General features: G+C 44.4%; 1 protein-coding gene across 3 annotated transcripts in view; it reads right to left on the minus strand.

The window, feature by feature from the left end:
- MLLT6 (MLLT6, PHD finger containing) overlaps positions 1 to 21,161 on the minus strand; it is a 119,470-nt gene extending 98,309 nt beyond the window's left edge. For all 3 annotated transcript variants that reach the window (XM_063138509.1, XM_063138510.1, XM_063138508.1), the window contains exon 1: positions 21,031 to 21,161. In XM_063138509.1, the coding sequence (XP_062994579.1) occupies positions 21,031 to 21,139 (109 nt within the window). In that variant the 5' untranslated portion in view covers positions 21,140 to 21,161. The remainder of the gene's footprint in view (positions 1 to 21,030) is intronic.
- Between the last annotated feature and the right edge of the window lie 3,044 nt (positions 21,162 to 24,205).

Below are 24,205 nucleotides of genomic sequence, written 5' to 3' on the forward strand. Positions count from 1 at the left end.
TGGAGTGGTGGGGGATGAGGACGGGGGAAAGACGTGATGGTGAAGTCACAGTGTCTGTGTGTTCAGAGTCCCAAGTGGGAGAGGAGGGGGGGTCTGCAGACACTCAAACTGGGCTCTGCATGTTTCTTTTGGCTACAAATAAATCATTCATCTTCCATTAATTTCTTTAAAGCCGTGCCTGGAAATGTAAGTCTAGTTTCGAAGCATGGAACACTCTATCCCGTCTGTTACCCAGCACTGAAACTTCAAACCAAGCAGGAGCTGTTCTAAGGGCTAAGGCATTTGGTTGCGTGGGGAGGATGATCCAAAAAACATTCCCATCACCCCCACTAATTAACAGGGATTACAATTAATTTATTTATTAAATCGATTTGCTCCTCTTCAGACATGCTTGCAGGGCATTTCACATGAAATCCAACAAAATAAAAAGTACAACACCAAAAATGTAATCCTAAGAAAAATGCACAGAACCACAGCAGCAGCTAAAACCTCTCTCTCTCTCTTTTCAGACTGGCAAATCGCTTCATTTTAAATCCCCACCCCACTGGAAAGAAACAGCTTTGGATCCAGTGGATCCAATGCCGCTTCCACCCTTCCCCTAGAAAATCCTGTTTCAGGGCCTTAATACTTGCTACTGAAAACAGCAACACCACTCATGGTAGCTTTCTACAAGCACCATGTGGAAAGGAGAACAGGGCTCCTGTATCTTTAACAGTTCTATTTAATTTCAGCAGGTGTCATTGTATGCATGCAGCACCTGGTGAAATTCCCTGTTCATCACAACAGTTAAAGCTGCAGGAGCCCTGCCCTCTTTTGTATCTGATCAAGAGGGCAAGGCTCCTGCAGCTTTAACAGTTGTGAAGAGTGAACTTCACCAGGTGCTGTATATATACAAATGACACCTGCTGAAATTCCATTTTCTATGCAAGTGTTAAAGACACAGGAACCCTGCCCTCCTTTCCATGTGGGCACCCTACAGCTGCGCTACCAGGGCGGATGGAGCCCATGCACTGCTGGAGCTCTTGTGTGGCAGTAGGATTGTTCCTCTGCCCTGTCCTAACACACACACACACACACACAGAGCCAATGGACCTGGGAGTTACGATTGTTGTGTTATTTATTTTATTTATGTACATACCACCCAATAATGAAGGTTTGTTGGATGATTTACAAGTAAAGGATGACTTCTTCCATACACAGGCAAGTTGATGCAGGAGCAGGCATTCCTACAGGTACCTGAGTCCTAAGCTGCATGAGGCTTACCAGGTCCTGCTTTTCATATGGGCACCCTAATGGTTGCTCACTGTTATTTACAGGATGCTGGACAGCTAAAAACTTTTCTTTTTCCTAAAGCTTTTAAAACTTGATTTTGTTCTGACTTTATACTGTTAGTTTTACCCTACCCAGTGCCTGTTTACCCTACCCTGTGCCTGTTTGCATTCTCTTCCCCTCCTTATTGTTTTATTATGATTTTATTAGAATGTAAGCCTATGCGGCAGGGTCTTGCTATTTACTGTTTTACTCTGTACAGCACCATGTACACTGATGGTGCTATATAAAATAATAATAATAATAATAATAATAATAATAATAATAATAATAATAGATGGAATTTTGGTCTAAGTTAGCAACGCAATTCGTATGAGTGGAGTAGTGAGGAAAAGGGGTGGGAAGTTAAAGGTCTGTGAAAAGGGCATAAATCTCTCTCTTTCTCTCTCTCTCTTTGGGTTTTGCAAAACTTTGGCAGCCCTGAAGTCATTGGACAGCAGCCTACAACAACCCTGGCCAGATGCAAATGGAGCAGGTTTTCCTTCATGCCTCTGTCTATGGTCTGGAAGTTAACATGAGCAGAAGAAGGGTGTGTGTTTTTTAATGTGCGGAGGCAATGAAATCAAGAGGGCCTCCTCCTTCTCTTCAGAAAAGCCCAGGAGACCAGGCGCTCAGAAAACAGAAACTATATAAAAGTTCTGGCAGACGAGAGAGATTTGAGTCTCTCTTTAGCAAGAGCTGGTGGCAAGAATAACCCAGTCCCACTGGAAATTTTTATTAATATTACTTCCTGTTGAAGGAAAGAGATGGAAGAGGAAAGTTATACAGGCAGGAAAGGGAAGAGAACAGAACATGCTATAGCCAAAAGGAAAGAAAGACGGTATATTATGAGTTGGATCCAGACTTAGGCATACTTGGAGTAGACCTGTTGAAATCAAGATAGACTACAAAGTCCACTGATTTCAATAGATCTCTGTATGAATAAGTCTGGATTCAACCCTATCTGTGAGGGTATTGTTTATTTATTTATTCTACCAAAATATGGTGCTCAAGGGTAAAATCTGGATTAAAAACAAAGGGTTGTATCCCATGTTAGTCCTACCTACAGTAGACCCATTGAAGGAAGTGGGATTTAAGTTAGCATGACTCACTTCAGTCCCATTCATTTTAATGGGTCTATTCCACGTAGGCCAAACATGGGCTAAAATCCTGTATCTTAATTAAAGTATAGCATAAAAACAAATAAATTAAAAATATAACAACGTGAGAAAATAATTGATAAAAAAACATCAGAATTCCAATTTGACATGAAGGAGGGACACACAAAATATATCTCTACTTGTAAACCTTCCCATTATCATTTTAAATGTTGCTTGTCAAAAATGAAACTCTCTGTGAGATTTGCAGCTTTATAATCCTAACGTGAGAGATGACAGGGTTCAAGCCTGTTTGGGAGTCTTGGTTTCTGATCTGAGAGCAAGTCTTTGGAAGGCTAAATAAATACTGATTGTTGCTGGCTGAGGTTATACAACAGGGAGGAGAAAACACTCTGGACACGCTTTGTGGCACTTCCTTCTTCAGTACTGCTGTATGTCTTCCAGGGCCTAGCCCTCGCATTCAGGAGAAGCATTTCTTATTTCAGTAGTAGGCAGGAGGATGAGGGAGAGAAAGAAAGAGAGAGATTCTCTGTGTGCCTCTTGGATATATTCAAGATTAAAATTACCCCCCTCCCCCAAAAGCAGCTTATTTTAAGAGCATTTGATGTGGTTATTCTTCTAAAAAGAAATTCCCCATAATAATTATAGTGTTGCTGTCAAAGAATCACCCTTTCATTTCTTTTTACGAAGAAGGATTTGGGCCTTTAGCAATTGGCATGCATACCTAGTACACACATTTAATTGTTTATATGAATAGCCTTTCGGATTGCAGAACCAGTTGGCTAGAGACATAAGTCCTCCTGAGGAATAACGCCATATGATCTGAAGCACGTGTGCATGTGTCTGTGTGACCCTGCTTGCCCTCCCTAAATTGTGGCTTAAATTAAGCAGCACTGCCACTGGTCAAGACAAAAGGCTAAAGTGCTCTGCTCAGTTCTTTGCCCTCCTGCCCGCCATTAATGAAGCAGAATACAATACCCCAATTTAGTCAAAATGAGTACATTTTCTTGGTTTGCGTCACTACTGAACCCAAGCCAGCAATGTGACATGGCTGCAAAAAAGACAAATGCGATTTTAAACTACATCAATAGAATCCGAGAGTTTGGATCCAGTCTTAGCCATGCTTACAGCAGACCCATTGAAATCAACAGGGCAAGTGGGCTAATTTAAGTCCCATGATTTCAATAGGTCTACTCTAAGCATGACAATAGTCTGGATCCAACCCATGGATTCCAAGGCAGGATGTAAGAACTCCACTTTACTCTGCAGTAGTCAGATGTCACCTGGAGAACTGTCTCTAGTTCTGGGTACTGTAATTTAAAAAGGATATTGGCAAACGGACAAGTTCAAAGGAGGGCAACAAAGACAGTCAGAGGCATGGAAAATAAAGCATATGTAGGGTGACCATATGAAAAGGAGGACAGGGCTCCTGTATCTTTAACAGTTGTATTGAAAAGGGAATTTCAGCAGGGGTCATTTGTATATATGGAGAACCTGGTGAAATTTCCTCTTCATCACAACAGTTAAAGCTGCAGGAGCTATACTGCAGCTATACTGTGACCAGATTTAAAAGAGGGCAGGGCACCTACAGCTTTAACTGTGGTGATGAAGAGGGAATTTCAACAGGTTCCCCATATATACAAATGACACCTGCTGAAATTCCCTTTTCAATACAACTGTTAAAGATACAGGAGCCCTGTCCTCCTTTTCATATGGTCACCCTACATATGAGAAAAGGTTGAAGGAACTTGGTCTGTTTAGCCTGGTGAAGAGGAGACAAGTTAGCACTTTTCAAATGCACTGTTCAAAAGTAGAGGGCAAAGGCCTCTTCTGAGCTGCCCCAAAGAGCAAGACAGGGTTTAAGTGACAGGTAAAGTTTGGTTAAACATTACAGGAAACTTCTTGAAGGTAAGAGCAATTCAACAACGGAGCTAATTCCCTACAGCTGTGATGGGCTCTCCCTCACTGGAGGTCTTCAAACACAGGTTAGGCAGCCATCTTCTAAGTGGTACTCTAGCTCTGGATTTTCTATACTGAGCAGGGGGTGGACTAGATGACCCCTAAGACCCCTCCCACTCTATGATTCTGTGATGAACACGGAGATCAGAATGCAACTTCTTGCGGTGCAGAATTCCTATTTGTAAAGGGTACGTCTTAGTATCACGATCAAATAAAGCTAAGGTAGAACGTAATATTTGCTGAGTGCCACCCCAGCTGCCCACTGAGACCAATAATGCTACACAGAACAGAAGTAATTCCCCAGCAACTGTACCCTTTTGGTAACTAGGATAGAGAATTGAATATCTCATTATTCACATACACACAGAGCTAGTGTCAGAACTAGAGCAAATTCCGGTAGGATTTCCCCTAAGGTTCATGGAATGTTGGATAGCAACTCTTTGAAAATTTCTGAAACAGGAGTGCAAAAGCTTACACCTGGGGGAGGGGGGGGAGAGATCTGGCCTGCTTGGGATCTGGATCTGCCCCTCTGGATTTCGCCAGACAGTCACAACTTGGGAGCACTGATGTGGGTCCATTTTTGTCCCATTTAAGAGATCGGCATGAAGCATCAAGAGATAACTTTAAAATGGCAGCACCCTAAAATGAATCAGTGCTAGTTCCAGGGGGTGGCAGAGTTGGGCATTTGTCAAGGCTCCAAGACCAGCAGAGGGCCCACCACCCCAACACTGCAATCATTTCCATTTAGCACAGAGAGAGTATTCAAGAAGATCAGATACAGCCTAAGACAATTCTTGAGTTTGCATGTCCTGCCTCTTCTAGATTAGCGGGCCCCCCCACCTCCCATAAGGGCAAGGGCTCCAAAAATGCTGGCGTCAGCACTGAAATTAATATAGATGTATCCACTGACGATGTCAGTGAAAAAGCTCATAGGATCAAGTGCATCAGTGCAAAGTTGCAAATAATGGTATTGTGCCAGTGCAGAAATTCAAGATCATGCAACCACGAACATTAAACTTTACAGCGCAATCTTACGCATGTCTACTCAGACGAAAGCCCCACTGAATTTCATGGGACCTACTCCCAGCTAAATGTGTGAAACAGGAGCAGGTAGGCATTCAGGCTTTGGGATCTATTTTGTTTCTTACTAGAAGCCCAAGATCCAACAACCAGAGCCTGGTGACAAAGACACACATTGAAAATTAAAGAATTCTGAGCCCAGGAATTTGTTTTGAGAACGAGAACTAAGTGGTGCTCACAGTCCTTCCATATAAAAATCCACTCCTGGTTACCCCCAACCTTTCTTCAGCAGTATCATTTAGGGCAGGCAGGGAGGAAAAGACTAATTTTGTTGCTACCTTGCGAAAAAAATGGAAATCAAACATCCTTGCTGCAAGTCACCCATAGATCTACCAGTAGATCCAGATCTCCATTCCGCTCGCTCCTGCTGTATGGCAGGGATACGCAACTTTTTTGGCCCCAAAGGCCAAATCCTGTTTTGCCAAAGCACCGGGAGGGGGGGGGGATGGGACGCATGTGCATGCACACATATACACGCACACACATGCACACACACTAGAGTGGGCACACACACAGGAGTGGGGGGGGGCATCCCAGATCCCTGCTTTGCCATCTGTTAAATGGGATTGCAGCCTAGGTTGCCTGGATGGAGGCCACCTAAAAACCATAGGTTAAAAACTACTGTGAGCACCATGATGGAAAACCAGCATATGAGTTTAATAGATCAGTAAAGCAGATGTGGCTAGACAGAGGGCAGAGTGGCAATATTACGGGCCCTCTTGCTCATATTAATGCAGGTAAGGACTAGCCCCTTGCCATGGCACTGAAACAGACCTGACACTTTTCTTTTCACCAACTGAAAGCCTGCTAGCAGGTATTTTACCCTTCCTGGACACTCCATCTCTGACTTCAGGGCTGTTGTAGTTAAGTGACAACAATACCATCTGAAATCACACCCTCCAACATTTGACGGGTGAAAAAAGCAGGGACATACAATTCCCCTATTCTCAGGCTAAGGATCACCGCTCACGGTCTTCCCACTGCCACTATTACACATAGCTGAAGGCTCTGCATGTGTATCCATTTATTCTGCCATAGCCTGTCCTTTTCTAGTTTAAGAGGAGGGAGATTTGTCCTTTTAAGATATACTAGAAAAATGCAATGATCATATATTATGTTACGAACAGCTGCAATGTGAGAAATGACAGGCTGCGAGCAGTGGTGCAGTTAGGTAATTTTAGACTCTGGGCTTAATGGCCTTACAGCTCTTTAGATGGCCATGTGTATTACTTCACTTGCTTCAAAAGTTCACTTGCCTGGCTGCATTTGGGGGCCCTCCTGCTCGTCCTGCTGAGTGGGACCATGGACCTCTGCCCCAAAGCCCTGCCCTGAGTGCACCACCATCTGTGCACTGCAGGATCCTTAATGCAGGGGTGGGCAGAGGGTAGATCTAAATCTACTGGTAGATCTCTAGGTGTTTTAGAATAGACCCAAAAGGGTTCCCAAGAGCAACAATAAAAAGGCTTTTGAGAAATTAAATTCAGCAGCTGAAAGGAAGGAAAATTAGGGGAAAACCAGGAGCGGATTTTTGTGCAAAAGGACTGTAAGTTCAGATCTAGTACTGAAAATGAATTCCTGGGCTGAACATGTGCTCCAAGACACCTCGTTTCCTTGTTTTAAGTCAGGGGTGGACAACTTGTAGCCCTCCAGATGTTTTGGCCTACAACTCCCATCATCCCACACTGTAGGTTAAGCTGGACAGGGCTGATAGGATTTGTAGGCCAAAATATCTGGAGGGCCACAAATTGCCCACACCTGTTCTAATTGTCCTATTTTGCACCTGGCTCTGAGTGCAAAACTTCAGGCTTTTAATGAAAAATAAAGTCGATCTTGCAAGCCCAGTGCCTGACCCACTCCTGCCTTACTGTTCATGCATAGGCATCGACATGTGGGCACACGAAAGGCAAGATGCATCCAGCACTGCGACTCAGATATGTAGCTCATAGGGACCCTGGGGAGGGAGGGACTGCACTCCCATCCACTGGCTGTGCTGGCTGGGGTCAATGGGAGTTGTAGTACAACAGTCTGTGGGTCACCAGGTTGGGGAAGGCTGCCTAGTATCTCACATGAACAATGTTGTAACAAGGCATTCCAAAAGGCAAAATTAGGAACAGTGATCAACCAGGAACTAATGCCAGAAAATTGGGATCAGTCCTGGTAAATAGGGACAGAATCATATTTATTTATTTATTTATTACATTTCTATACCGCCCAATAGCCGGAGCTCTATTGAGACCTTGAAGATAATCTAGACCAACTCTCTTCTCAATGCAGGCCCTGCAATGCAGGATGCAGCTACAGAATGCCTGCTAGATGGCTGTCCAGCCTCTGCTTAATACCCCTTCCAGAGGAGATTCCACCACCTCTTAAGGCAGTTCCACTACTAAACAGCTGTCACTGTTAGGAATTTTCTTCTAATGTTTACCTCAAATCTGCTTCCCTCCAATTTCCACCCATTGATTATAGTCCTGTCCTCTGGAGGAACGGAGAACATGCCTGCTCCATCTTCAACATATTTGAAGACCACTATGATGTCTCCCCTTAAATCTTCTCTTCTTCAGGCTAAACATATCCATTTCTTTCAACTGTTCCTCATAGGTCTTGGCCTCTAGAAATCCTGGTTGCCCTCTGGACATGCTCAGTATGTCAATGTTCTTCTTAAAATGTGTCCGGAACTGGCCACAGTACTCCAAATGTGGCTTGACTAATGCAGAATAGAGATGACACTGTACCTCTAGGTAGTCCAAGACTTCATTAGATCTTTCAGCAGCCACATCACGCTGTTGGCTCATATTCAGCTTATGATTTACTAAGACTCCTAGGTCTTCACATGTGCTGCCGCCAAGCCAAGTTTCCCCCATGCTGTACTTGTTTTTTACCTGCAAGATTTTACATTCATCTCTGTTGAGTTTCATCTAGTGAGATTTGGCCCAGTGTTCCAACCTGTTGGTTATCCCTCTTAGCTTTGTGTAATCTGAAAATCAGATTACACCCTCTATACCCCCTTTCAGCTCATTTATAAAAATACTGACGATCACAAGGCCTAGGCACTTCGGTTCAGACCTCCCTCCAGGAAGATGCTCACATTTTACTATCCAACTCACATTTTAATATCTCGAGAAACCTTGTCCAATGCTTTTCTGAAATCAAGATGTACTATGTCCACAGCATTCCCATGATCTACCAAACTAGTAACTCTATCAAAATAGGAAATAAGGTTGGTCTGCCATGACTTATTCTTGACAAACCCATGCTAATCATTATCATTATCATCATCATCATCATCATCATCATCACCATCACCATCATCATCATCACATTATTTTCTAGATGCTCACAGACTGACTGCTTAATAATCTGTTCTAGAATTTTACCGAGTATTGACATCAGACTGACTTCTCAGAATTTTCCTGGATCCACTTTTTTATCCTTCCTCAATATTTGTCCATCTCCAGTCTTCTAGACCCTCTACAATTCTCAAATACTAGAGACAGTGGTTCTGAAATAACACCAGAAGCTCCTTCAGCACCCAGGGATGCAATTTATCTGGCTCTGGAGACTTGAACTCGTTTAAAGTAGCTAGGTGTTCTGTAGCCATCTCCTTACCTACCCAAGGCTACAAGTACCTCCTTATATCACGTGTTCTATTTATCCCAGGTTAATATTTAGGCTGCAATCCTATACACCCAGCTTCCCTAACCTGGTGCCATCCAGATGTTTTGGACTATAAATCCCATTATCCCTGACCAATGGCCATGTTGACAGGGGTGATGGGAGGTATCATCCAAAAAATGGAAGGGTTCCAGCTTGTGAATGCTGCTATATACACTTGCCTGAAAGCAAACTTCACTGAAAATAATGAGATTTGCTTCTGAATAGGTATGTATAGGACTGCACTATCAGTGCCTTTTTAACTCGCCATTCCTCCAAAGAGATTACATTAGTCTCCCCCACTCTCATGTTATCATCACAACAATGAAGTTAGACTGAGAATTGGTGACTGGCCCAAGGTCATCCAGTGAGCTCCATGGCCAAGTGAGAATTGGTCCTAGCCCAAAACTTCCCATCCTACCTCTACATCACACTGGCTCTTGATATTTAAAGCATATGGGAATTGTGTTAGACCTAGAAGACCTAGAATAAGCTTAATTGGTAAATTAATCAACTAAAAGTTTTAGTTGATTAATTCATATGGGGCATTATTTTACCCTCCAACAATTTTGGTTCTGGTGTGTTTCTAAAATAGGGAATGAAAAAGGACATATTAAAGACAGCTTTTCTAACAATGAGAGATACCTTTTGTAGATTTAATGGTAAGTTATCATACAGTTTCTTCAATATGTCGAAAACTTAAACGACACCTATATTGAGTGCTTGGCGAAATATGTGTATTGAAATTTCATTCATTCACTGGCTAAAAGGCAGATGACTAAAAAACAAAAATCCTTTTTAACAGTTGACAGATCACATCCATCCATTCACCGTAGAAAAAGCACTTATTTCTTCTGCTAATATTTTTGAGTGGGGGGAAGGAGAATGAGGAAGGAACTGGTTTCTGACCGTAATCAACCCTATTTTACAGTCCAACGGATAGTTTCATCCAGTTGTTCCTAGTGGAAGTCCTGCATAGCCTCACATACCAACTTTTGAATGCCCACATTTTCAAGACATTTCTCAGTCTTATGGGCTAGAAACTTTTTGAAATCAGATAGTCTCAGAGTACTGGATTCTGCACCCAGTATTAAAATCCTGCACCCCATTCAAAACATACACAATCCTGACCAGATCATACCCACAGGAAATGGTTTTGAAGTTGGCTTCTGCCAAAATGTTTTGAAGCTGGCTTCTGCCAAAATGGCAATTGTCTAATTTGCCCCCAAAGGCTGAAATGTTGTATATATCAGAAAGAAGGAAGGTAGGAAGGAAAAGGCAAGTAAGGCTTCCAGGTATGTGGAATTCCTAGCCTTGCAACAAGAAACTACAAAGCATGCCCTCAAAACAGAGACACCACATCCCATACTAAATTGTAGGCGTCTAATTTTAAGAATTGGACAATCTCATTCAGATCATTCATAAAAAGGTCACACATTAAGGAGTAGGCAGGGATGGCAAAATGACAAGTGAGGAAGGGGACAATTTTATGACAAGTGAGGATGATCACGTGTCTTACAAAGGATAGTCCTCTATTTCAAGGGAGGACAAACTCTGCCCCACAGGCTTAATCCAGCCTGTGGAGTACCCAATTCAGCCCCCAAAGGGTTGGCCACCTTCCACAGGGCCCTCCCGTGGCCTGGGAAGAGGAATCTCCATGTTATCTCCAATCTCTGAAAGGAGATAACAAAGGGATACCTTCCCTGCACTCAACCAGACCTTGCAGGAATGCATCCTATGACCCCCGCCAAGTCCCTTCCCATGCCACTTAACCCTGTTTGGGACATGAGTGGCATGGGAAAGAGGCCTTGAGTCAGTCAGTGCTTGCAGAAGCTGGTTCCTGCAAGCACTGGCCAAGCTGCTTTCTCCATGCAGAGAGAAGCATGGAGAAGAGGGAATTGTGTGGGAGCAAAACCAATAATATCATGGGAGGGAGTGGGGCTTTGGGAAAGGCCCACGCTAAGTCATCTGACCTGCTGGGCTTGGTCTGGGGGGAAATTGAGTCCATGGCATTCTGTATTTGAAGAGCTGCTCAGTCCAAGCCTGGTTTAAAGATCAAGAACCACTAGAAGGAAGGGGCAAGGTAGGGCCCTCAAGCTGCCTATCAACCAAGACATTTTGCTGCCTGAAGCAAACAAGATGGTGCCCCTTCCCATTCCATCTACAAAAGCCAACCAAGCTGGCAGATGAATCTGTCTTCAACACTGATGATGCTACAGCATCATCCACTGCACCTGAAGTAGGGTGACCATATTTTGGAAACCAAAAAGGAGGACAACATGGTCGGCCCCCAAGGGAGCGTGTCCAGCACCAAGGGGGCATGCCCACCCGAACATAACCTTGGTCACATGTCTGATTTTACAGCACACATTTAAGACAAATCTGTTCTACATAACATCATAATGTTAAATCACTGAAATAAAGGACAAGTGAGAGATTCAATGTATCTGAAATTAACATCACTCACTCCTACTTTTGTAGGTTTTGCTGTACTTTGAAGCTTTTGCTATACTCTGTGTGTTACATCATGCCAAGTTTCATGTCTTTATCTTTAAAAATGACAGAGTTATAAGCATTTTTGTTAATTCCCATTAGAGCTGCTCTTTGGCTGGGGAAGATTGGAAAAATCCGGATTTCCCCTCCCCCTCCCAGATTTGTCATCAAAAAACCAGACAAATCCAGGCAAATCCGGTCATATGGTCACCTTACCTGAAGACAGCAGGCTAAAGTAAGGGCATAAAGCAAGCTGAATGGCACACAGAATTTTCCTCCAAAACTTTGCTGCCAACTCTCAAGATCTGCCACCTGAGGTGATTGTCTCAATCTGCCTAATGATAGGGCCGGCCCTGATATCAACGGTGAGCCTGGGCAGCAGACTGAGCAGCCACACAGATCACTTAGGGCTCATCTACACCAAACGGGATATTCCACTATGAAAGTGGTATGAAAGCAGTATATAAAAGGCAGGAGCCACACGACTGCTTTATGGCGGTATTGAAGTGCACTGACAAATATTGGGGCTCATGACACAGACCATATACTGCTTTCATACCCCTTTCATAGTGTTATATCCTGTTTAGTGTAGCTGTGTTATGGGCCCTACCAGTTGTCAGTGCACTGCAGCACCACTATAAAGCAGTCGTGTAGATCCTGCAGTGCACTTCAGTACTGCTATAAAGCAGTAGTGTGGCTTCGGCTATTGGGCAGTATAAAAATGTAATAAATAAATAAATAAAATAAATTCTGCCTTTTATATACCACTTTCATACCGCTTTCATAGTGGAATATCCTGCTTGGTGTAGATGAGTCCTTAGTTACAGTCTTCCTTACTGTAGTGAGATGTACTGTATTTAAATTATAGTAATTCTTTCTAAATTTGCATCTATATATGGGGTCTACGAGGATAATCAGGGGTCTGGAAACAAAGCCCTATGAGAACAGACTGAAAGAACTGGGCATATTTAGCCTTGAGAAGTGAAGGCTGAGGGGAAACATGATAGCACTCTTCAAATATCTGAAAGGTTGTCACAAAGAGGAGGGGCAGGATCTCTTCTCGATCATCCCAGAGTGCAGGACACGGAATAACGGGCTCAAGTTACAGGAAGTCAGATTCCAGCTGGACATCAGGAAAAATTTCCTGACTGTTAGAGCAGTATGACAATGGAACCAGTTACCTAGGGACGTTGTGGGCTCTCCTACACTAGAGGCATTCAAGAGGCAGCTGGACAGCCATCTGTCAGTGTGCTTTAAGGTGGATTCCTGCATTGAGCAGGGGGTTGGACTCGATTGCCTTTTAGACCCCTTCCAACTTTACTATTCTATAATTCTATGTAAATCAACAAATGCAAATGTATGCAAGTATGTTTCCTCTTTTATTCTCTCTTTGGTGATGTGCATGTGGCCGCCTTGGTACTAGCTGAAATGTGACATCACACTCATGTATTTTCTTCTTCAACACAATCATTTTTAAAACAGAGCTTTTTTAGTGCAAACAGGGAAATGTCCTTGATTTCCCATGACCTCTATTTTAACATGACTTCCCTTTTGGTATAATCATTGCATGTTTTCCCTTCCATCCCTCCATCCCTCTCCTGTTTTCATCTCTTGGCTGTTGTTGATTTCCTGTACCTGTTTGCTTCCTTTTATCCAAGGAAGAGAATGTCTGTTCACAAGGGAACGAGGAGTATTTTAACCCAATGAAGAAAGAACAGCTGAAGTGTAATTTTGGAAAGTGCTGACCTGGTTCACATGTCAGAGCAGAAAATCGTGGGTTAATTAACCCAGGATTTATGGGGATGTGCGCCACACACAAGCCCCTTCCAGTTTGTTGTCCAAATAACCCAGATTAGATTCATAGGTTGTTTATCCAAATGAAAAGCAGCTCACACACACCCTGTGAGCTGCTTCCAGTTAAATCGTGGGTTAATCAATTAACCCATGATTTGCTCAGAAGTGAGAATTAGCTCAGTGTTACTCACTTTTTTGCCCTTTTCTGTAACTTATGTAAAAAAAATGATCAGCCAACTTAAGATAACCCTTCATATATCTGATGAAGTGCCAGGCATCCCCAACCTGATGCCCTCCAAATGTGTGGGACTACAACTCCAATTATCCTCAGCCAGTACAACCATTGCAAGTTGCAGTCCAATACATCTGCAGGGCACCAGGTTCAGGAAGGATTACTTATGCCATAATATATTTCTTACAGTACAATCCTAGTCTACTCAAAAGCACTAGGACAGTGTAAATAAGATTGCAGTCACAAGACCTATTCTTTTTTTGGCTGCAACAGACTAATGCAGCTACTTCTCTTGGAAAAAGAAATACTTGAGCTTGTGATCACCCAACAAAGCTGAATGATGTGGGTCAGAGACTGACACAAAGAAGTATTTATTCATGCAGTACGTAACTCACTTGCAAAATTGGCTCTAAAAAGGATTACAAAAATGAGTGGTCTACTGACAGCTATTAGGTATGATAATTAATTGGAACCTCCATGTTCTAAGGCAGTATACCTTTGAAAACAAAGAAGAGGGGAGAAAGAACCACCTTTACATACGAATGGGAGAACAAGCAATGTTCATCTGTCGAGGCTTCTCTGTTTTCCACTTTGAAGCTCGTCTCACTTTGTTCTTGCTCCAAAACCTGAGCACTTTTTTTTCCTGAACAGGAAAAATGCACATTTTCGAACACGAAAAACGTGCCCTTTTCCAAGCATGCACCTCAAATGCATACCTACCCCGTAGGCTAAAGCACAAAAATGCATTTTTGGGGAGGAAATGTGCATTTTTGGAAGTGTGCAAGTGCACACCTTCAAACACAAGCCACTTTCAAATTGCAAAAATTTCCCAAGAATTAAACTTCTGCTTGTGTGGGGGTTGTGAAGAAGACGTGTTCACATAATTTGCAAACAGAAACAGAATTCTCATGCATCCCTGCCTTTATGCCCTCTTGTAAGCATCCCAGAGGCATCTGGCTTGTTGCTGTGGGAAACAGAATGTTGGGCCAGATACATCTCAGTCCGATCCAAGAAGGCAATTCTTAGGTTCTTATGCACTTTGGCTGGGAAAGACAGAACACTAGGAAGGTGGTTTGAGAGAGTACCTGCTTTTCCTCTGATGAATCCATTTCCTCTTCTCTGCAATTTCTCCTCACAACTTACTCTTTCAGCACAGCCTTTTTCAAAAGACCCCAGCCTCCCCTTTCCTGCTTCTCCACTACTCTCACCTGTCCTCTATCTAGGGTGGCCACTTACAAATGGATCAAAAAAATGCATCACAACAAACAAACAAAAATGCATAAAATGTGCACATGCAAATGTATATGATTATAGTGTGACCATATGGAAAGGAGGACAGGGCTCCTGTATCTTTTAACAGTTGTGTAGAAAAGGGAATTTCAGCAGGTGTCATTTGTAGGCATGCAGCACCAGGTGAAATTCCCTCTTCATCACAACAGTTAAAGCTGCAGGATGAACAGCTTTAACTGTTGTGATGAAGAGGGAAATTCATCAGGTGCTGCATGCCTACAAATGACACCTGCTGAAATTCCCTTTTCTACACAACTGTTAAAAGATACAGGAGCCCTGTCCTCCTTTCCACATGGTGACCCTATGGATGCAGATTTCAAAATAATTACTACAATTTAAACAAAAATGCAATACATCTCACCAGAAGTAGGGAGACTGTGACCAAGTGACCTGTGTGCCTGCTCAGTCTACTGTCCAGGTGTGAACAGTTGATGGGCAACTTCAAGGCCCGTGTTTCCTCTCCTTCCTTATGGTTCTTTACCTTTAAACTAGACTTGGACTAGACAGCCCTCCACATAGAGGAGGCCTTCAAATAGAGCACTATCTTCTCACAGCCATTCACATATAGGACACTTTCAAATAGTGGCCTTTATCTATCTGATCCCCAATACTGATTTTAACCAACCCTAGACTTCTTGCTAATCCTTGTCCTAGTTGTCTAAGGACTGCTTAACAGGAGTTTATTTTCTTTGTAAGAAAATTGTGCAACACACTGTCAAAATGGGACAAACACACAGGGCTCCATCTACACCAAGCAGGATATTCCACTATGAAAGTGGTATGAAAGCGGTATATAAGAAGCAGGAGCCACACTGTGTTGTACCCCGCTCAATCCAGAGGGAGAGGCAGGTATCAAATAAAATTATTATTATTATTATTATTATTATTAATAATAATAATAATAATAATAATATTACACTACTGCTTTATAGCAGTATTGAAGTACACTGCAGGATCTACACTACTGCTTTATAGTGGCAATGAAGTAGACTGACAACTGGTGGGCCCCATGACACAACTACACCAAGCAGGATATAACACTATGAAAGTGGTATGAAAGCAGCATATGGTCTGTGTCATTGGGCCCCAACAGTTGTCAGTGCACTTTAACACCACTATAAAGCAGTAGTGTGGCTCCTGCCTTTTATATACAGCTTTCATACCACTTTCATAGTGGAATATCTGCTTGGTTGTAGATGAGCCCACAGACAAATGGAGAAACAGATTTGTGGGAAAGGGGAACAGTACACAGAGATTTTCAGCAAGGAAAGCCAAGATTTTTTAGCAAGGTTTACAGGCCTGTTATTCAATATTTAAAAATTAATTTGCACAAAAAGCATTATATTCAAGGAGCATTTGATGTGGTTATCCAGTGGAATTTTAGGATGTCTTTAGAATGTTTTTAGGATATTTTAACAATGTATATTATGTTTTAATTTAGTTTTATGTATTTTATATTTGCTGCTGTTCCCTGCCTTAATCAGAATGGAGAGGCAGGTAAGAAATGTTGTTATTATTATTATTATTATTATTATTATTATTATTATTATTATTGTCTTATATCCTTCATAACAACTCCAATGTCTCAGCATACAACAGTCCCCTCTTTTCCAAAAACAGAAACACAAAGGGATTTGTGCTTTAGGGCATGCATATCAAATACATGGTTTCATTTTTTGTTTACATAAAGGGCGGGCTATTTGTTTTGGCCTACAAATCCCATCAGCCCTAGCCCCATAGCCAATGGTGAGGGCTGATGGAAGTCCTAGGCCAAAGTATCTGGAAGGCCACAAGTTGACTACCCCCTGGTTTAAACCAATAGCTACTCACTGTAGAAAGCCAATGATACGGCCCAAGATATGGGTGCTCGCGAGGGCCAAATCAGATATAATGTGGGCAACCACATTTGTTGTTTTCATGTCTTTCCTATTCATATGTAAAGCAGAGGGTGGGAGAGGGTTCTAGTTTTTGCATCAAAGGATGTGTGAATATGAGGGGAGCAGAACTCTCCTCTGCCTCCTTTCCCATTCCCCATCTTGTCAAGTATCTTTCTCCCAGTCTGACTGATACCAGGCATGGGCTAGGATGCAGGGTAGAGATGTGCCTGAAGTGATGAAATGCAAGGAGGTAAGGCAGAGGAAGGTTCAGTACCCCTCACCCATATGCCTCACTTGATGTTAAAATCCGCCCCCGCCACCACACATAGACATTATACTTGAACAGGTCAGACACACAAATAGACAAATATGGCTGCCCCATCCACTTTGGTCCTAATGAATTAACACATGCAGTCTGAAAAACAGAGGAAAAGCAGAAGGGCCCCACACATCAGGGCTGGTTCCAAGCTTGAGAGGGATCAAAGTGCTCTCCGTGGGCTTCCTCCTCTGTCAGTAGGCCCTGGCAGGCTTGCCTGTTGGCGATGGTGACAGTGCCATGTTGTGTAGCAAGGTCTAGCCACCATTTTATTCTCCCACAATGCCCAAGAGTGATGCCACAGTAGAGGCATTGTGGGAAATTAAAATGGTGGCTAGACTCAGAGTCCTGAGCCAGAATTTTTTTTAAAAGTAAAGGCCCAAGGGCAAGCGTTGGTGGTGAGCTCTGCCAGCTGCTGGAGCACTACCAACTGCCTAAGGATGCCAGGTGAAGTGCCAACAACACACGTAGTGCCTGCCCTAAACAGCAGGGCTGCTTGGCTGCCACAGTCGGTAAATAACTGTCCAGTAGCAGATGGAGGCCCCCAAACCTTAGCTATAGCTAGCTAAAAACCCATTGATTTGACAGCCAGTTGGGATGTTTGAGGAGAGAGACTCCTTCCCCCTCTCATTCCCTGTGCTCCAGTTGTTTCTCCCCATTTTCTGTCTTCACTGGGTAATCAGCACTACTACTTTCAGCCAAGGGCTCTTGACCAGCAGTAGCCAATGTTTGTATGCTTGAGAGCCACAACATCTTCCAGGGCATGGGCTAAGAATCAGAAGTCTATTTTGCCATTCAGAGCACTTATGCCTCAATTTGGCTTACATGGTTTTCTCCTTTCCCCTCTTTATCCTAATAACACCCCTACAAGGTAGGATAGACTGAGGGAAAATGACTGGCCCAATGTCACCCAGTGGACTTCATGACTGAATGGGATTTGAATCTTGGTCTTCCCAATCCCTGTTTCAGAGGCCAAAGCCAGGCCAGGCACCATCAACTGGCTTCCCTAATCTAGGCCATGTATCCCTAGCAGAGCATCGCTTTTAGCAAGCAAGGACTTATTCTCTCTCTCCCATTCTGTCCTATGGTGGTACCACTGACACAGGTGCTCAGGGCAATGCGTCTGTGACTTTGTGCACAGAGGCGTATTGCTTAGAATGGTTTCCATCTCTTGAGCATACTAGAATGTGCCTGAGACACCTTCACGGAATATAGCCTGGTAGCCTTGCTGGACTGATGATGCATGCATTGTATCTAGATATTGTACAGCACATAGCAAACTGCCTACCCTTCAAGCAAAGAGATGATGCACAGATTCCTACAAAAAGGAAGACAAGTGGCATGGAGTTAGTCCTTGGGAAACCTGGGCTCAAATACTCTGCTCCTCCAACCAACTTCCCAGGCAGGAGCATAGGAAGGTGTCTTACGCTCAGTGTGGTTTACACTGACTGGCAGTGGCCCTCCAAGCTTTCAGAGAAGAGCCTTCCCCAGCCCTACCTGGAAATGCCGGAGATTAAACCTGGGACCTTTTGCATTGCAAAGGATATGCTCTACTCAGACTTGTATTTAATATGGCAACTAGGAATTCCATGCAGGAGATTGCATGCAATTCCACGAAGATGTCAGTGGGCTGGTGGAGGAGGAGTGGAGTGATCCATCCCTCCTTTGCCGGGCCAACTGGTAGCCATAGAGGAAGGAAAACCCCTTTCTCCAAGACCAGCACAGAAACGGGCAGAAGAGTGACCGATTGCTCTGTCCCTTCTCTGCCAGTTCTTTTGGTAGAAGTTTTTTTTTTAATAGCATGTTAGGAGGCTAGTAGAAGAGGGGACTTTTCCCCCCTGTGGCCAGATTGTGGGCTAGTAATTTTGTGGATTTATTTACAAGGCTGGCTCTACCACTGAGCTAAAGTGCTGTCCTACAGTGCCCTCCTTCACATGCTTCTATGCATGTCTTGTTTTGTTTTAGTGCACTGGAGATTCACAAGAGAGGGAACGTCAAAGCAAATACATGGAACTTCATTTGAAGCAGGGCTTAATTTCACACTTACTCCTGGGACCTATTTGCTTTACCAAGGGTCAGCCTGGGAACATGTTAAATTGCCACCTAGAATTTATAAGCTTAGGCAGGATAACGTATCACGGAACGTAATATTCAGAAGGAGAGACTTTTGGAGTACTATCAACATCCAGATAAATGTCTAGATAGATATTTCAATTTCTCTGCCATCCAAAGCAGCTAGCAATAAAACCCAGCTATACAAAACTAATATAAAAGCAAAACACATAGAAATGAGATAAAATACAAAAAACAAAAAACCAAATTCAGTGTATCAAGACAAAAAAAAGACCAACTTCTATCAAACCTTCAGTGCCTACCCAAACAAATAAGTTTTGATGTGTAAATGCATTGTCTGTGGTCATGGACACTGTGTCTCCCCCCCCCCCCCCGCCCCGCAATAGAATGACCTCACCAGCCCACCTTCACACAACCTGGATTAGGGGACAAGGGTTTCGAGGTCAGTAACTGGGACCACTCCAGATAACAGTTGTGCTGTTACGGCAGGACTTTAGGGCAGAGGTCCAGGGACCTCCTCAGCAGAATGAGCAGGAGGGCCCCCAAACATAGCCGGGCTGGCTTACCACATTTTGAAGTGAGTGAAGTAATACCCGTTGCCCCCCTTCCCAATACAATCATTAAGGCCAGAGTCTAAAATTACCTAACTGCGTCACTGCCGGGTAAGTTTTGAGCTCTGGCAATTCTTATTTGAGCATCAAAGCCCAGTTGGAAAGGGTTAAGCAGCCAGGCTTGAAATTACATTAATAACCCTAGATCGGTGGGGCAGGGTGCAACTGAGGTGACTCCTCCTCGGCTCTTCTGTTTCCACTGTTAATGATCTACTATAGGAAACCAGAGAAAGAGGCAAAGAGGAAGCCTGAACACACTCGCTCACTCTCACACACTTTGGCTCTATTATTTCCTTGCTCGAAAGGTATTCTTTTGCATAGAGGTGATGTGCACACATACACTCTAAACATCCTTCTTCACTAGCTTACCTTGTAACTGCAAGCTAGCAGGCCCCCCTTACTGGGGGGGGGGGAGCACTCATCACCAATGTTACATGGTGGCTAATAATAGAATCCCAGCTAATCCGGAAGGAAGCTTGTGGGAGACAGTCAGAGGTCACTGCCATATGTTTCTTTTAAAGCTACATCAAATAATAATCATAATAATAATAACAACAACAACCCACAACAAGAGACCATCGCCACCCTCTCTACCTCTAATGTTTATATGCCTCTTCCTCCCTGCACATCCTTTTACAGGCTAGTGCAATTAAAAATGAATAAGTACAAATGGAAAACAAAGCAATAAACACACACCCCACTGGAGACAGGAAAACCTAAGATCTCGCCCCTCCTATCCACACACACATCACACACTATCACAACCCCTTTTCTTCCTAAACCCTTTTGCAAAATGTTGCAGCTGCAGCCCCTTCCCCAATAAGGCCCTGTCAAGAATACCGTTATATGGAACAATAGAAATTAGAATACTTTCAATGTGCACTTTCAATGCACAATCATAATCATAATTTTATCTCTCCTCCTCCTCCAACTCTTCTTTCTACGTGTCTTAAAACCAACCCCCCCTTTTTTTGTTCAAAGCTTGCAAAGGTTGCAATGTGATGATGGATGGGTGTTCCCCCCCCCTTTTTTTAGAATTATCCTGTTTATCCCCCATCTCTCTCTCTGTGTGTGTGTGTGTGTGTGTGTGTGTGTGTGTGTGTGTGTGTGTGTGTGTGAAATCCATTCTGGCAAAGCCTCAAGAGTTAGAATGCACACAGGGGTCTTGATTGGGGAAAGGGGGAGGCGGAGTGTGGGCAAAGGTGCCTGGAGGGAGGGGGGCTCTTACCTTGATGCACCGCCACGTTACAGCCATGTCCATCACAGTACACCAGGGGGTTCTCTGCCCAGCCCCGCTCATCAGAACAGACGCAGCAACCACCCACCATCTCCTTCATTCTTCCATAAGTTTCTCTTGTGCTGATTTCCCCCCCACCCACCCTCCTGTTGTCGTGTTGTTGTTGTTGCTGCCGCTGCTGCTGCGGACGTTGTTGCACTCCCCCGTCCTTTTCTTCTTTTTATTCCCGGATTTCTCTTTCTTCCGCCGATCCGTGGTTTTTTTGGTTTTTGTTTTGTTGTTTTTTTTAGAGAGAGACACGCGCACGCACTCACAATCCCACTAGGATGGGGGGGAAAGAAGAGGGCTGGGAAGCCCTCCCCCAGGACAGAAATGCCACATTGTTATTTGCAAGCGAGAGCGCGGCGGCGGCGGCGGCGGCGGCATTGCTGGCGCTGAGCTGGAGCAGACGCGGTTGCTAGTCCCCATGCACAGCCACACACTCACATCTCTACACTCCGAGGCTCACGCACGCACACACACGCACACAACGTCGCCCGGGCTGCACACAGCCCACAAGCATCATGGCTCCATGCGCCCGTAAAGTCTTCGGTTCAGGAACAGTTGCCACGCTTGGGAGGGAGCTTTTTCGGTTTCCTTCCTCCACCCCGCGTCTCTCTGCAATCACTGAAGGGTGCTTCTCTCCCCCCCCCCCACCTCCACCCCCTTATTCGTCCTCTTCTTCCTTTCTCTTCAGCCAGGGGAACGGATCTGGCATCTGAAGTGAGTGAGCAACATTTTTTTTTTAGTGCTGTTGTTCAATACGGAGCGATGAAGCGAGGACCAAAAAGAAGAGGGGGGAAATGGGGAAGGGGGGGGGGAGAGAGAAATATCTCCCACCCGCTTAAATCCTGTTATCTGTAACATTGACAGATAAAGGTTCCACCAGCGCCACCCTTTGGCCGGTGGGGGGGAAGACGATCTTAACAAAAAGAGCGTGCGGGTTTCAAAACCTTTATATTGAAATGAGTTTATAATATTTTCCAAACTTAGGCACAATGTGAGATGACGGTGCTGAATCGTAAGAGAGAAATGGGGAAGGGGGGGGATGCCCAGAAGTAACAGGTGGGTAAATACACTTTGACCCTGTTCAGACAACGGGCTAATCCCCGGTGGTTAAGTGTTCTGAGCGAAACAGGCTTAGTGTGTCGTGTGAACCATTCCTAACCATTTTGTTGTTTATTTGTTCATTCGCTTCTGACTCTCCGTGACTTCATGGACCAGCCCACGCCAGAGCTTTCTGTCGGCTGTCGACACCCCTAGCTCCCCCAAGGTCGAGTCCGTCACCTCCAGAATATCATCCATGCATCTTGCCCTTGGTCGGCCCCTCTTCCTTTTGCCTTCCACTTTCCCTAGCATCAGCACGGTTTAAACATGCTCACTAAGAATTTGCTGCAAAAAGGTTAGCGGCCTAACCATGGCTTAGTGAGTTGTCTGAACAGGCCCTTTATGAGGGACCAAGGGAAAAGGTCACAAACAGTGTTCAGTAAATTTTGGTTTATATTTGGAAGGGGCATCTATGACAGCACTCTTAGCCTGGAGAAGGGAAGGCTGAGGGGAGGCCTGATAGCACTCTTCAAAGACCTGGGCCAGATCTACACCAAACAGGATATGACACTTTGAAAACATTTTTTTAACTGTATACGGAGTGTGTCCTGGGCCCCAACAGTTGTCACTACTGTTATAAACCATTTTAAAACTGTAGTGTAGATCCTGCCTTGGAAAGTTTTCACAAAGTAGAGGGCAAACGCTTGTTCTCTGGTGCCCCAAAGAGAAAGGCAATATGTAATGGGCTTAGGGGACAGGAGGGTAGATTTCGGTTGAACATTAGGAGGAACTTCTTAATGATAAGAACATTTTGACCATGGAGCCTAGGGGTATCAAACCTCAGGCTTATGGGCCAAATCTGACTCGCCTGCGGTCCTAATTGGCGCTTCAGGTTTCCAGATGGCCAAGTCTCCTTCCCCTAGCCCCGCCCCGTTTCCCCAACCTCCAATCAGTGGGTGGTTTCCCTACTTTAGGGCAAGTGTTTTCTTCATTCTATGCCTCTCCTGAGGCTCCATTGAAATGCCTCTCCTGAGGCTTAGCAACTGGCAGTAAGAGCTTTACGCTAAAATAGGCTGGTGTTTTTGACTCCACTTCCTTTTGCCCTCAGCCACACCCACCACTGGAATGCACCACCCCCTGACAGCTTCTCAAGCCCTCCATCCACTCTCAGTCCCATTGTTCCCATCCTTTCCCCTGGGAACATGGGCAAAAGACTGGGCACAGCAGGTGAGGTTCCATCCTGTGGCTAGGCAGAAGCATGATCATCTTCAGAGTTCAAATTTAGGGGAAGCAGATTTATTTAAAAGAGCATAAGAGTATGGAGCAGTGGAGGCTGGCAGCTCTGAAGTCAGTGGGTCCGCTCTGGGTTTCAGTGAGAACCAGTCAGAACTCTAAAGGAGCTATCCAAGGTACCAGCCCCTATTCTGAACCTTCAGAGATAAAATGCTTAAGTTACCCCATACTTTTGTCTGTCTCTCTCTCTGAAATGCTTCGTGTGACTTGCCCGCTTGTCCCATGCTGTTTTGCGTGTCAGCTGCAGATACTTGTAAGTCACTAAAGACCCCATTCCCATGTATTTTCAGACAGAAATAAGTCCTACAACTTCCAGCATTTCCCAGTCAGCTGTGCACCAGGCTGGGGAAGGCTGTCGTGTAGTTCAATGAGTGAATATGTGTTTTCTTTCTTTTAATGCAGCTTTATAGTTCCTCCATTCTAGTGGAAGCTGGTGGCTCAGATGTCAGTGGGGCTGGAGGAGAAAGGGGGACCCGGCCAATCAGGAGGGGAGTAAACTTTCCTTGGGACGCCAAAGGATCTTGCCATTAGCCCCTGCTGGCAACACAAGAGTACCCAGCAATTGGTACTCTGTGGCAGTGCTGGCCCCAGGTTTCGGAGGGCCCGTGGGCAAGACATCCCACCATGGGCTCCTTCCTTCAGTGAGCCGGAATTCTCACTGCCATTGTACCAGCTTCTGTTGCCCCTCTCTGCCATCATCATTGCTATCACTTGCTAGCATGGCAGGCAGAGAGCCAAGAAGCCAGTAGGCATCTCCTGCTTGTCCTTATTGTCTCTGTCTGGGCCA

The sequence above is a fragment of the Elgaria multicarinata genome, chromosome 11, assembly GCF_023053635.1.
Source record: "Elgaria multicarinata webbii isolate HBS135686 ecotype San Diego chromosome 11, rElgMul1.1.pri, whole genome shotgun sequence".
Lineage (NCBI taxonomy): Eukaryota > Metazoa > Chordata > Lepidosauria > Squamata > Anguidae > Elgaria > Elgaria multicarinata.